We start from the raw sequence: 14,703 nt of genomic DNA, 5'->3' as shown, positions 1-14,703 counted from the left end.
TGTTTGCATTTCCACTACTAGAAAAAGTTCTTTCTCACAAGACAATGTTCTGCTCACAACGGCTGGTATCACATAAGTTGAGGTTCTCAAATTCAAAAAACAGTACAGTATTTCTATTCAAGAGGGTGGGTTTAATGTATGTAAAGCAGCTATTTAAAACAAAAAAAATGAAAGGAATATGTACATGGACAAGGCTAATGTTAAAGTACTAATTATAATATAATATAATAATAATAATACTTTTTATTTCAAGCGCCTTTCAAAGCTCTCAAGGACACTTTACAGTCACAGACAAGCATAGATACAATAATAAACAAAATACAATTATATGGTGGGAAAGAATCGATGTTACGAATGTTGAGAGGAAGTGAGTTCCAGAGTTTGGGGGCAGAGCAGCTGTCCCCCATCGTTCTGAGACGGGCAGGGGTTGGAGGCACACAGAGGTGGAGGAAGGAAGAGGATCTGAGGGAACGAGAGTGAATAGAAATTTGAAGAAGGTCAGATAAGTATGGGGGGACAAGGTTATGGATAGCTTTAAATGTATAAAGAAGAATTTTAAAGACATGTACAAGTTAGTGTGGATTGTAAACGCGTGTGCAAATATATTCAATGATAGACAGAAATGTTTGATGAAATTCACTTACTTAGGAGTGAATCAGCTTTCAGCACTAAAGTGACCTTTCTACTTTGAGGTCTGCAGGTGGGGAAACAAAATCGACGTCCTGAAGGCAGCAATTCAAACTTTGTAAACAAAGCATGTGAGGCGTCTTGAGCATTGCGGCCTGCTAGCCCGCATGTCAGATGTTCAGAAAAGTCAAAAGCGTCCAAAATAAGTGCCAGTTATTTAGAGCAGAAAGCCACGGTTTGTCTAGGTTTTTGTCCTTAATGCTGACAGAACAAAATCAAGATTTCACACAAGTTACAAAATATTTATCACTTCCCACCCTTGTTCATATGCGGCAGAAGTTGCATGGGGTATTTATTTCTCTGTGTGCCAACAATCTGTGTTTAGCGTGTACACACTGCCCCAGGATTAATTTGCGGCTACTTTACGTTGAGACAAATGGTGTTTGGAGTCAAAACAGCCCTTATGTGCATGCACTAAAGCTCTGTTACATCCACTTGAGCAACACGTACTTCACTTGGAAAGTGGAGTCCCATGGATAAGGAAAAGCAGCTGATGGGCGTCTCCGTAGAGACCCTGCACGTGTTGGGCTCAGGACACTGTGCTCAAGCCACAGAAAACGAGGACGAGCGAGATGGATGCATAGGCACCGCAGAGGAGCAGGCGATCAAGAGGGGCCCCAACCTGCTGCAGATGTTGAAGGCGGCCGAGAGCAGGTGGGCCCCCCATCAGGGTCAGGGAAGAGAGGGAGAGGAGACTGGGACGGGGGAAGTCGTCACCGAGGCGCTGAAGACTGACATGGTGAGTAGAGATGGTGACCAGTGGTGGAAAGCAATCAAGGATTATAATTTAGTATCACACCTTACGTGTTTTGTTGGATTTGAGGCATTTTTTTTATTTATTTTAGTTTTTGTGTGTTTGAGTCAAGCTAACCACCATGTAGTTCTTTACATCTTGATGATCTCCTTCGTCTCGACCGTAATTTTCTTTTGTGTCCCCTTTGGCTTAACACTAGCCTGTGGTGGGGTGTTTTTCGGTCCCAAAAAAGCAAAAGTATCCACTCGATAACAAACCACATCTGGACTGAGTGCACTCAAAGAAAGTGGGTGTGGGAAAAGCAGTCCGGAAGCCACCGTGGCGCTATTCAGCCGCGTGGTTTGGTGTTCTTCTGCCGAAAACTAGTCCGCCAGATCCCATGGCGCTCTGTATGCCAAGATTATATTCTCGCGAATTTAATTTTCGTAAGGCGAAAAGTTTGTTAGCTAAAGTGTTCGTACGCCGACGTATCACTGTATTTGCATGCTATTTTGTCAGAGCAGTATTTGTAGTGTGTGGATGTGTTTTCGTGCATCGTGCCTTGCGCTCACCATGAACAGGCAGGAGTCTACAGTTATCTACTCGTAGGGGTTCAATAAAGAGTTTGAATCTGAAAATATTGTCCTTTATATTAAAATTCAGTGATGACAAAATTAAACAGAATGTAAATATACAGTATACATACAATACATAGATTTTTTTGCCACTTTTTGTTTTATGAAATTCGATGGACTTTAGTTGTTCTCTTTTTGAAGATACACTTTGGTCACCTAGGGCACGATAATACAGACAGACACACAGGAGAAGCATTTCATATCTTTCTAAGTAAGTTGTAGAAAAAAAAATCCATATAACTTTTAATACTTCTGTGTAAGCTTTCAGTCGTGCAGGAGCGGTCCATCAAAGAAAAGGTTTCTTCAGCCGTCATCTGTACTTCTTTGAACCTTGAAAGAAGTACAGATGATGGCTAAAGAAACCTTTTCATCGAAAAACTTTTAATATTCCATATACCAATTTTGCCATTTATTACCCATTGCTATTTAAATGGGACTGTGTTCCCCGCAATACCCTGAAGGAATCATGACATGCCATTTTATCTTCCATTGTGTGTGAATTTACACCGAGCCTCTATTATTATTATCCTCATACAAAGACTGCTTTGAGCGTAGCCTGTTCTTCTGCGAGGCGTGTCTGCTTGCTCTGTGAACTTGTGGCGTCACCACATGCTTAATGCCTAATGCAGCAGTATGTACTGAACTCCACCAAGGTGAAAGCATGAAGAAAGTATACAGTCTTGTTAATGTGACCAAAGCCAAGGACCAGGATGCTGTACAGTCTGTTCGCATTAAGGTAGCGCTCCCTTTTTTTCCTTTGTCTCCTCAGAGACATCACTATTGTCAAAATATACATTTCTATCATAAATTGTTGATAATTTGCCTCAATGGGCAATTTATTATTGAATCAAGGATTTTTTTTGTTTTACTCCTAATGTCAAAATGGTAACATGTGTCCTTTCTTTGAACTTTCACACGGGACTGCTTGATCTAAAAAAAAAGGATTCTTCAGCTTTGAAATGTAATCATTGAATTTGACGACACGCCGCCACGCAGTGTTAAATATTAAGCTGCTTGACTGAAGTGCTACCAAATAGAAGAAAACGCAACCGGCATTCACTCAACTGTAGCGCCTCATTTGTAATAATTGCCAAGGGAAATGCAGCACTGGATGGCTTTCACTGATATTATTGGTTCAAAATCATAGATTTGAAACTAAATTATGTATTAATTTGTGACAATATTGCCATATTCAGGGTCATTGAGTTGGGACGAGGTCACAGCCTCATTGTATTGTATTTGTGACACTTAGTCATTCTGGTGACCTTGATGAGGGCTCATCTATCTATCTATCTATCTATCTATCTATCTATCTATCTATCTATCTATCTATCTATCTATCTATCTATCTATCTATCTATCTATCTATCTATCTATCTATCTATCTATCTATCTATCTATCTATCTATCTATCTATCTATCTATCTATCTATCTATCCATCCATATATATATATATATATATATATATATATATATATATATATATACATTTCCATCCATTCAAACACAAACAGGCCATTTTCCAAAACAAAGGAGGAGGATTATCAACAATATCTAATAAATACAATTTGAGTGTTTTGAATGACAGGTATACGTATTCAGCATCAGTAATTTTTGTCCTTTAAAACAAAAAACGAAGACTGTATGTAAATTCAATGTGAATGACTACAATGTATTTGAAATATTTAAACAGACGCTCGTGTACTTTATCATTTTTTTAATGACATGCATCATGTTTTTTTAAGATGATCAGAGCGTTTAAAATATATAACCATAATTCTAAATTTTAGTTTTTGTGAGTATTTGACATGTATATTGCCTTGCTGACATGCAAGAAGATTTAAGTGATTACACAAGCATTCCCATGACTCGTGGAGCCTTAATTATATATCGATGTTTGTTAAAGATCTGAGGAGTCATTAAATTGAACACCAAAATAAAAGAAAGTAAAGCACACACAAGTACTATTACGCACGAGGAAGCTACAAAAAGAGGAACATTCATGCTAAAAGTATTCAGAATCAGAATCAGAAAACTTTTATTCGTCCGACAATGGGGAAATTTGCTGTGATACAAAGCCATGAGAAGGTTAAGCTCTTAACAAATGCAGGTAGTGCTGGGAAAATCCTTCCTTTGCCTGGAATGTCAGACAGGAGCTCATTGGATGACTATTTCATTTAAAAGTGCTTTGTTGTTTGTTTGCTCTACAGCAAATACAATTGACGGAGGAGAAACGAGATTTCAACAAACGTCCCATCAAGGCCATCCCATGCTCATTGGCTCGCTCCATCTCGCAGTCGTCCATTGACAGTCAAAGTTCAGGTGCCTTTCGGTCATTTGTCACCTTTAATTTAGGTTTAAATGCCCTTGAATTATGGTTGTAGACTCTACAACCATAACATAACACTCCATCTAAATTGTCTTATTTCAAATCATGATTGTGTTGAATGGCAAACATATGGGCCTTATTCTACTGGACAGTGGACAGTGCCGGCTCGGAGGACGAGAGTTCACCGAGAAACAAAATCCAAAAGACATCAAAAGGCGTTTCAGACTTTTGCATTAAAAATATCAAACAGGCTGATTTCGGACGTCGCGAAATCGGCATTGCAGAGCAAGGTGAGGAAAAAAACTTCTGCTACTCACACACACACACACACACACACACACACACACACACACACACACACACACACACACACACACACACACACAAATATACATGTTTTCAGTGATGTGTGGATTGGTTCTGTATTTCCCCTGATAGGAAGTATTTATGCTCCAAAATTATATCTCAAATCACAGCTACTTCGGTCATTTGAGTGAAATACATTCTGTGACCACAGTCCAAAACATTTATACAGTATCTGAAATTATCCATCACCAATGAAATGCATAGAAATGCAATTCCTTCATCTCAGACCCCTAAAAAACATAAACCCACACATTTTTATAATATTGTTATGAAATTAAAGTAATAAGTTGATTAAATGAAACGTGAGTGTTGTGTCCGGAGGAATGAGAGAGGAGAGTTGCTTTGTCAACGTGTTTATTGTGCCACCATCTTAATCTACCTGCGGTCGTGACGTCACCGCTGCTTTTCGACCTGTCGCAACATTCTGTAGCAGTATGACATATGCTACATTTACCCCCCTCCCTGAAGGAACCAAAAACACTCAAACCGGGTAGACTGCCGGTTTCCCTGCTTAGCCGTGTGGGTTATTCTGCCACGCGATAGGCTAAGCACTGGCTAGGGTCTGAACATTCAAAATCGGTGATAATTGTCCAAATTACCAAAGGGCAAAGGCGAACGCGAGCTGGCCGAGGCTCTGGCCCCACAGGCACAGCTGGTTCACCACGCTCTTCGAGGCGTCCCATCGGTGTTCTCTGATGTGTGACAGGACGTTAGTAGTCTTTGCCTGAGAAGTCGTTCGAGGGGGTCGGTGCCGCCACTCTCCTTAGGCGGCTGGCATGCCAACGGGACCCGTCAGCCAGACAGAAGGTGGTCGGTCCGAGTTGGGCGGTAATCTGGACTGGTGCTGTCCAGAATGAGTCCAATTTGTGAGAGCAGCACGGCCGGCGAATGCGGACCCAGTCCGACACAGTAAGTGTGCGTTGCTTGGTCCGGCGCTTCTCGTTGGGCCCTCTGCTGGCTGAGGAAGAGTAGGGCAGGCCGTCTGCTTGGTTGGAGCTTTCTCCACCCCCGTTGGCCTGGGGGTGAATTGTGGCACCCGCATTGTCAGAGATGGAAAAGCCGAGTGCACAAAACAAGTCCAAGCCCAAGAGGTTGGCGCCATGACAGGATATTTGGAAGGTGAAGAGGGGGGGGGGGGTCCTCGAGCCATAGCGCACTGTGAAGGTGGCAGTGCCCACCATACCAATCTTAGTTTGGCCATAGCCAAACAAGTCCTCAGCGTTGGCCTCGATCTGGAGATGAGGAAATAGCCGTCGAACTGTGGACACGTTCAACAGTGACCTGGAGGCTGCAGTGTCGAGCAGGAGTGGTAAGCTCACTCCATCCAGTTCCACTGTGCACCACTTGAATGGCTTGGCGTGCGAGCCCACGCAGTGGATGGTGGTTCGCCTCGGCTGGTCTGGTGAGCGGCGTGGCGGGTATGTTGACGTGGGAGCAGAGCGGCACATCCTGGCGAAGTGGTTCCTCCTTCCGCAGTGCTGGCATCTCTGTCCAATGGATTTGCAAGTTGGCGCGCGTGTGGGGTGCCAGGCAGACCCACAGTTGGCACAAGGTCTGCGTGTGTTGGCCCGTTGATGTCTGACGACATTTATCTCGGTACGGTCGTAGGTGAAGGTGGGAGCAGAGCGGCACATCCTTGCGAAATGATTCATCTTCCCGCAGCGTTGGCATCGTTGTCCGGTGGCTCTGCAAGTGGGCGCACGTGTGGGATGCGAGGCTGACCCACAGTTGGCACAAGGCGTGCGTGCATCGGCCCCTTGACGTCTGGCCACATTTATCTCGGCACCGTCGTATGTAGCAGTGGAGTCGTAGGTGAAGGTGGCGTCTGGGAGTGGAGGGGTTGGAGCAACAATCTGTGCCAACGCGGGAGAGTGTGAAGGTGTGGGTGGGTTCACGAACCGAGCCGTTAATTGTGCTGCGTTCTCCAATTGAAACGCCATTTCCACAGCCTTCGATAGTGGGAGGTCGTCAGGGAACAATAACAGTTTCTCCCGTAGTTTGGGATCAATCGTGTGCTCGGCGAGTTGATCCCTAATCATTTCCTCCTCCAAGCGGCCGAATTTACAGAGGCCCGCTAAACACCGCAAGTCTGCAACGTAGTGGTGTACTGACTCGCCTGTTCGTTGCCGTCGTTGACGGAAGGCAATCCGCCGGACAATCACGCCCTGAGGTGGGGCGAAATGTCGGGCCAATAAAGTGACACAATCCCCGTATGTCTTCGCGGGTCCAAGAGAGCGAAAAATGCGCTGCCCCTCACTACCTAAACTGTGTATTAGCATAGCCGTTCGGCGTGCTTCGCTTGCCTCGTTTAGTCCGGTCGCCGTCAGATACGTCGTAAACGAGTCATACCAGCGGGACCACGGGACTGGTGGCTCACCGGGGAGCGCGAGGAACGAGGGGAGGGGAGCTGTGTAGAAGTCCATCTTCGTCGCCAATGTTGTGTCCGGAGGAATGAGAGAGGAGAGTTGCTTTGTCAACGTGTTTATTGTGCCACCATCTTAATCTACCTGCGGTCGTGACGTCACCGCTGCTTTTCGACCTGTCGCAACATTCTGTAGCAGTGTGACATATGCTACAGTGAGGAATTAAACTGCATCCTGATTTCATGCTTGAATTCAAGGAGTCTCCTGTGTAGCTACTGGGGAGCAATATCATACATGGAGACATATTAGAAGTAGACTTGTTGATAAAACACAAAATATGCTTTCAATTGAGCAACAGTATTAGTTGTTTTAAGCAACAAATTACCCTTGTATGCTTATGAGTATTGTTACTGCACGTGTTGCTACCATGTGTGTTCAAATGTCAGTTGTATAAAGTTTGAAAGATTGGCCTATAGGTTGCATTGCGTGTTTGCATTTCCACTACTAGAAAAAGTTCTTTCTCACAAGACAATGTTCTGCTCACAACGGCTGGTATCACATAAGTTGAGGTTCTCAAATTAAAAAAACAGTACAGTATTTCTATTCAAGAGGGTGGGTTTAATGTATGTAAAGCAGCTATTTAAAACAAAAAAATGAAAGGAATATGTACATGGACAAGGCTAATGTTAAAGTACTAATTATAATATAATATAATAATAATAATACTTTTTATTTCAAGCGCCTTTCAAAGCTCTCAAGGACACTTTACAGTCACAGACAAGCATAGATACAATAATAAACAAAATACAATTATATGGTGGGAAAGAATCGATGTTACGAATGTTGAGAGGAAGTGAGTTCCAGAGTTTGGGGGCAGAGCAGCTGTCCCCCATCGTTCTGAGACGGGCAGGGGTTGGAGGCACACAGAGGTGGAGGAAGGAAGAGGATCTGAGGGAACGAGAGTGAATAGAAATTTGAAGAAGGTCAGATGAGTATGGGGGGACAAGGTTATGGATAGCTTTAAATGTATAAAGAAGAATTTTAAAGACATGTACAAGTTAGTGTGGATTGTAAACGCGTGTGCAAATATATTCAATGATAGACAGAAATGTTTGATGAAATTCACTTACTTAGGAGTGAATCAGCTTTCAGCACTAAAGTGACCTTTCTACTTTGAGTTCTGCAGGTGGGGAAACAAAATCGACGTCCTGAAGGCAGCAATTCAAACTTTGTAAACAAAGCATGTGAGGCGTCTTGAGCATTGCGGCCTGCTAGCCCGCATGTCAGATGTTCAGAAAAGTCAAAAGCGTCCAAAATAAGTGCCAGTTATTTTAGAGCAGAAAGCCACGGTTTGTCTAGGTTTTTGTCCTTAATGCTGACAGAACAAAATCAAGATTTCACACAAGTTACAAAATATTTATCACTTCCCACCCTTGTTCATATGCGGCAGAAGTTGCATGGGGTATTTATTTCTCTGTGTGCCAACAATCTGTGTTTAGCGTGTACACACTGCCCCAGGATTAATTTGCGGCTACTTTACGTTGAGACAAATGGTGTTTGGAGTCAAAACAGCCCTTATGTGCATGCACTAAAGCTCTGTTACATCCACTTGAGCAACACGTACTTCACTTGGAAAGTGGAGTCCCATGGATAAGGAAAAGCAGCTGATGGGCGTCTCCGTAGAGACCCTGCACGTGTTGGGCTCAGGACACTGTGCTCAAGCCACAGAAAACGAGGACGAGCGAGATGGATGCATAGGCACCGCAGAGGAGCAGGCGATCAAGAGGGGCCCCAACCTGCTGCAGATGTTGAAGGCGGCCGAGAGCAGGTGGGCCCCCCATCAGGGTCAGGGAAGAGAGGGAGAGGAGACTGGGACGGGGGAAGTCGTCACCGAGGCGCTGAAGACTGACATGGTGAGTAGAGATGGTGACCAGTGGTGGAAAGCAATCAAGGATTATAATTTAGTATCACACCTTACGTGTTTTGTTGGATTTGAGGCATTTTTTTTATTTATTTTAGTTTTTGTGTGTTTGAGTCAAGCTAACCACCATGTAGTTCTTTACATCTTGATGATCTCCTTCGTCTCGACCGTAATTTTCTTTTGTGTCCCCTTTGGCTTAACACTAGCCTGTGGTGGGGTGTTTTTCGGTCCCAAAAAAGCAAAAGTATCCACTCGATAACAAACCACATCTGGACTGAGTGCACTCAAAGAAAGTGGGTGTGGGAAAAGCAGTCCGGAAGCCACCGTGGCGCTATTCAGCCGCGTGGTTTGGTGTTCTTCTGCCGAAAACTAGTCCGCCAGATCCCATGGCGCTCTGTATGCCAAGATTATATTCTCGCGAATTTAATTTTCGTAAGGCGAAAAGTTTGTTAGCTAAAGTGTTCGTACGCCGACGTATCACTGTATTTGCATGCTATTTTGTCAGAGCAGTATTTGTAGTGTGTGGATGTGTTTTCGTGCATCGTGCCTTGCGCTCACCATGAACAGGCAGGAGTCTACAGTTATCTACTCGTAGGGGTTCAATAAAGAGTTTGAATCTGAAAATATTGTCCTTTATATTAATATTCAGTGATGACAAAATTAAACAGAATGTAAATATACAGTATACATACAATACATAGATTTTTTTGCCACTTTTTGTTTTATGAAATTCGATGGACTTTAGTTGTTCTCTTTTTGAAGATACACTTTGGTCACCTAGGGCGCGATAATACAGACAGACACACAGGAGAAGCATTTCATATCTTTCTAAGTAAGTTGTAGAAAAAAAAATCCATATAACTTTTAATACTTCTGTGTAAGCTTTCAGTCGTGCAGGAGCGGTCCATCAAAGAAAAGGTTTCTTCAGCCGTCATCTGTACTTCTTTGAACCTTGAAAGAAGTACAGATGATGGCTGAAGAAACCTTTTCATCGAAAAACTTTTAATATTCCATATACCAATTTTGCCATTTATTACCCATTGCTATTTAAATGGGACTGTGTTCCCCGCAATACCCTGAAGGAATCATGACATGCCATTTTATCTTCCATTGTGTGTGAATTTACACCGAGCCTCTATTATTATTTCTTTTTCAACTATCCTCATACAAAGACTGCTTTGAGCGTAGCCTGTTCTTCTGCGAGGCGTGTCTGCTTGCTCTGTGAACTTGTGGCGTCACCACATGCTTAATGCCTAATGCAGCAGTATGTACTGAACTCCACCAAGGTGAAAGCATGAAGAAAGTATACAGTCTTGTTAATGTGACCAAAGCCAAGGACCAGGATGCTGTACAGTCTGTTCGCATTAAGGTAGCTCTCCCTTTTTTTCCTTTGTCTCCTCAGAGACATCACTATTGTCAAAATATACATTTCTATCATAAATTGTTGATAATTTGCCTCAATGGGCAATTTATTATTGAATCAAGGATTTTTTTTGTTTTACTCCTAATGTCAAAATGGTAACATGCGTCCTTTCTTTGAACTTTCACACGGGACTGCTTGATCTAAAAAAAAAAAGGATTCTTCAGCTTTGAAATGTAATCATTGAATTTGACGACACGCCGCCACACAGTGTTAAATATTAAGCTGCTTGACTGAAGTGCTACCAAATAGAAGAAAACGCAACCGGCATTCACTCAACTGTAGCGCCTCATTTGTAATAATTGCCAAGGGAAATGCAGCACTGGATGGCTTTCACTGATATTATTGGTTCAAAATCATAGATTTTAAACTAAATTATGTATTAATTTGTGACAATATTGCCATATTCAGGGTCATTGAGTTGGGACGAGGTCACAGCCTCATTGTATTGTATTTGTGACACTCATTCTGGTGACCTTGATGAGGGCTCATCTATCTATCTATCTATCTATCTATCTATCTATCTATCTATCTATCTATCTATCTATCTATCTATCTATCTATCTATCTATCTATCTATCTATCTATCTATCTATCTATCTATCTATCTATCTATCTATCTATCTATCTATCTATCTATCTATCTATATCCATATATATATATATATATATATATATATATATATATATATATATACATTTCCATCCATTCAAACACAAACAGGCCATTTTCCAAAACAAAGGAGGAGGATTATCAACAATATCTAATAAATACAATTTGAGTGTTTTGAATGACAGGTATACGTATTCAGCATAAGTAATTTTTGTCCTTTAAAACAAAAAACGAAGACTGTATGTAAATTCAATGTGAATGACTACAATGTATTTGAAATATTTAAACAGACGCTCGTGTACTTTATCATTTTTTTAATGACATGCATCATGTTTTTTTAAGATGATCAGTGCGTTTAAAATATATAACCATAATTCTAAATTTTAGTTTTTGTGAGTATTTGACATGTATATTGCCTTGCTGACATGCAAGAAGATTTAAGTGATTACACAAGCATTCCCATGACTCGTGGAGCCTTAATTATATATCGATGTTTGTTAAAGATCTGAGGAGTCATTAAATTGAACACCAAAATAAAAGAAAGTAAAGCACACACAAGTACTATTACGCACGAGGAAGCTACAAAAAGAGGAACATTCATGCTAAAACTATTCAGAATCAGAATCAGAAAACTTTTATTCGTCCGACAATGGGGAAATTTGCTGTGATACAAAGCCATGAGAAGGTTAAGCTCTTAACAAATGCAGGTAGTGCTGGGAAAATCCTTCCTTTGCCTGGAATGTCAGACAGGAGCTCATTGGATGACTATTTCATTTAAAAGTGCTTTGTTGTTTGTTTGCTCTACAGCAAATACAATTGACGGAGGAGAAACGAGATTTCAACAAACGTCCCATCAAGGCCATCCCATGCTCATTGGCTCGCTCCATCTCGCAGTCGTCCATTGACAGTCAAAGTTCAGGTGCCTTTCGGTCATTTGTCACCTTTAGTTTAGGTTTAAATGCCCTTGAATTATGATTGTAGACTCTACAACCATAACATAACACTCCATCTAAATTGTCTTATTTCAAATCATGATTGTGTTGAATGGCAAACATATGGGCCTTATTCTACTGGACAGTGGACAGTGCCGGCTCGGAGGACGAGAGTTCACCGAGAAACAAAATCCAAAAGACATCAAAAGGCGTTTCAGACTTTTGCATTAAAAATATCAAACAGGCTGATTTCGGACGTCGCGAAATCGGCATTGCAGAGCAAGGTGAGGAAAAAAACTTCTGCTACTCATGCACACACACACACACACACACACACACACACACACACACACACACACACACACACACACACACACACACACACACACACACACACACACACACACACACACACACACACACACACACACACACACACACACACACACACACACACACACACACACACACACACACACACATCCTGCTTGTTATATATGCTGGTGTCTACTCAGAGATGCCGGCTTTGATGGTTCTGAGGAAGAAAGTTGGTGTGGAGAAACCTCTGGCTGGAGCCAAAGTGGTTGGCTGCACACACATCACTGCACAAACTGCGGTAAGCACTCTCTCCGGACCCTCTGTCAAAAAGTCACAAAATATTGAAATGATGAGTTTATCTCAAACTGTAAAGATTGTTATATAGCCTCACTTTATGACTGTCTCACTTCCCTTGAGTGAACAAAGCCATGCACCTCTCACCAATGTGTGTGGAAGTTGTTTTTTTGTCTTGTTCTTTCTGTCCAGCCAAGGAAAGTGAGATTTTTTTGGTGTCCCCACAAAGTTGTGGTGTGTATACTGCACAGCAAATGATTGGCGAGTGCTTACGGTCACGCCTTGTGTCCCTACAGTTGATGATTAAGTATTCTTGTCACTGTGTGGGGGTGTTTTCAAATAATGACTAGAAATAAAGGCAGAAAATGACAAGTGGGGACAGTTGATGCCTATTTTCCAGGTCCTTATGGAGACTCTGTTAGTGTTGGGGGCTCAGTGCCGTTGGGCGGCCTGCAACATCTTCTCCACCCAGAATGCCGTAGCAGCTGCTCTGGCCGAAGGAGGTACACTTTTATTGTTTTCAAGCACTTCTTGTCTTCTTCATCCTGTTATTTACTGTAATTTCCCTACCTCGGCCCACTCAGGTACAGCTGTGTTTGCCTGGAAAGGGGAGTCAGAGGATGACTTCTGGTGGTGCATCGACCGTTGTATTGGTGCTGAGATATGGGAACCAAATGTGGTACAACCATGACTTTTAATGTAGCTTTTTAAACCATCCATACATCCATTCATTTTCCGATCCTCACAAGGGTCGCGGTCTTGAAATAGTCTTACTTCTAAAACCCTTCAAAGCTGTTGAAATTTCAAAAGCAAATTAATAAAAAGTTGAACAGTCAAATCCCCGATGTTTAGCGCATTGACTTCACATGGTGGAGGTACCAGGTTCGATCTGTCCTTTCTGTACGGAGTTTGCATGTTCTCCCCGTTTCACGTCCGCACGAGGCAAAAAAACTAAACGACTTCGTCGGACAAAAAGGAGCTGGATCCAAAATACTCGATGGAGGCAATATATGAGTTCAAAAGGTTTGACTGACACAGGGGAACACCAAACAAAAAGACACAAAGGGAGAGCGACCAACCTGGCCTACGGCAGTGGTGAAAAATACACTGGCAAATACAGGGAGAAAACGGGTGACTCTTATAGTTAGAAGGCACATCAGTGAATGAGCAACAGGTGTGCGTGCCGGAGGAGCAGGGAGGGGAGGGGCGCGCACCTGTCGCCAATCAGGATGTGACAGTGCCCCCCCCCCACCCCACCCAACGGACGCCGCCTGGCGGCCCACCCGGTTTCAAGGGATGAGCCGAGTGGAAAGCTCGGGTAAGTGACGGGTCGAGGATCCAGGAGCGGGGGACCCATTGATGTTCTTCTGGCCCGTAGCCCTCCCAGTCGACCAGATACCAAGCCCCTGCCCATGCGCGGCGACTCCAGGAGCTCCCGCACGGTGTACACCGGGTCGCCGTCCACTATCCGCGGGGGGGGGGGGGGGGGGGGGGGTGGACGGGCCACAGGCTTGAGGAGGGAAACATGGAATACCGGGTGGATTTTCATCGTGAGGGGCAGACGGAGCCTGACCGAGACCGGGCTGAGGATGGCCTCGATGGGGAAAGGACCCGATTTGGACGACGTCCCGGCCAGCCTGAGATCCCTCGTGGACAGCCACATCTCTTGCCCGACCTGGTAGTCCGGGACGCCGTGCGCGACAGGGCGGCTCTGGTTTCCTTCCACACCCGATGGGCCCGTCTGAGGTGATGTTGAATGGATGGGACCGCCACCTGGCCCTCCTGGGTGGGGAATAGCGGCGGCTGATACCCACAGGCAGACATGAAAGCACACTGACCCGTGGCTGAAGAGATGCGCGTACTCCACCCACGGCAAGTGGAGGGCCCAGGACGCTGGACGGTAGACCCGCTTCCAAGTCCTGGCTCTTTCACTCCGTCTGGCCGTTGGACTGAGGGTGGTAACCAGACGACAAACTCGCCGACACCTCTATAGCCCTGCAGAAGCGTTTCCATATCTTGGACATGAACTGCAGTCCCCGGTCCGACACGATGTCCACCAGGATCCCGTGGAGACGGACAACGTGGTTAACC

The 14,703-nt window shown here is 43.7% G+C and overlaps 2 protein-coding genes across 3 annotated transcripts in view; both read left to right on the top strand.

The window, feature by feature from the left end:
• Window positions 1-1,009: 1,009 nt before the first annotated feature.
• LOC148898055 (S-adenosylhomocysteine hydrolase-like protein 2) lies at window positions 1,010-4,878 on the top strand. Its single transcript, XM_088995942.1, has 4 exons — window positions 1,010-1,426; window positions 4,267-4,378; window positions 4,538-4,693; window positions 4,862-4,878. The coding sequence occupies exons 1-4, from the start codon at window positions 1,160-1,162 to the stop codon at window positions 4,876-4,878; spliced, it is 552 nt and encodes a 183-aa protein (XP_088852068.1). The 5' UTR covers window positions 1,010-1,159.
• A 3,813-nt stretch (window positions 4,879-8,691) lies between these two features.
• Window positions 8,692-14,703, top strand: part of LOC148898054 (S-adenosylhomocysteine hydrolase-like protein 1) — a 17,016-nt gene continuing 11,004 nt past the window's right edge. The window contains exons 1-6 of one of the 2 annotated variants that reach the window (XM_088996899.1): window positions 8,692-9,027; window positions 11,876-11,987; window positions 12,147-12,284; window positions 12,516-12,616; window positions 13,013-13,115; window positions 13,197-13,291. In XM_088996899.1, coding sequence (XP_088853025.1) covers window positions 8,761-9,027; window positions 11,876-11,987; window positions 12,147-12,284; window positions 12,516-12,616; window positions 13,013-13,115; window positions 13,197-13,291 — 816 coding nt within the window. In that variant the 5' untranslated portion in view covers window positions 8,692-8,760. The remainder of the gene's footprint in view (window positions 9,028-11,875; window positions 11,988-12,146; window positions 12,285-12,515; window positions 12,617-13,012; window positions 13,116-13,196; window positions 13,292-14,703) is intronic. The other variant, XM_088996898.1, reaches the window with a different exon arrangement.

Source organism: Hippocampus bargibanti, linkage group LG05, assembly GCF_051943395.1.
Source record: "Hippocampus bargibanti isolate YZ-2025 linkage group LG05, ASM5194339v1, whole genome shotgun sequence".
Taxonomy (NCBI): domain Eukaryota; kingdom Metazoa; phylum Chordata; class Actinopteri; order Syngnathiformes; family Syngnathidae; genus Hippocampus; species Hippocampus bargibanti.
This window is presented reverse-complemented; position numbering and strand designations above follow the sequence as displayed.

Bases quoted from the DNA above. Each gene is read 5' to 3' on its own strand.
- LOC148898055 (XM_088995942.1), top strand. From the start codon at position 1,160: ATGGATAAGGAAAAGCAGCTGATGGGCGTCTCCGTAGAGACCCTGCAC. The intron at 1,427-4,266 runs GTGAGTAGAGAT...TTTGCTCTACAG, and splicing joins AGGCGCTGAAGACTGACATG to CAAATACAATTGACGGAGGA. The intron at 4,379-4,537 runs GTGCCTTTCGGT...TCTACTGGACAG, and splicing joins CATTGACAGTCAAAGTTCAG to TGGACAGTGCCGGCTCGGAG.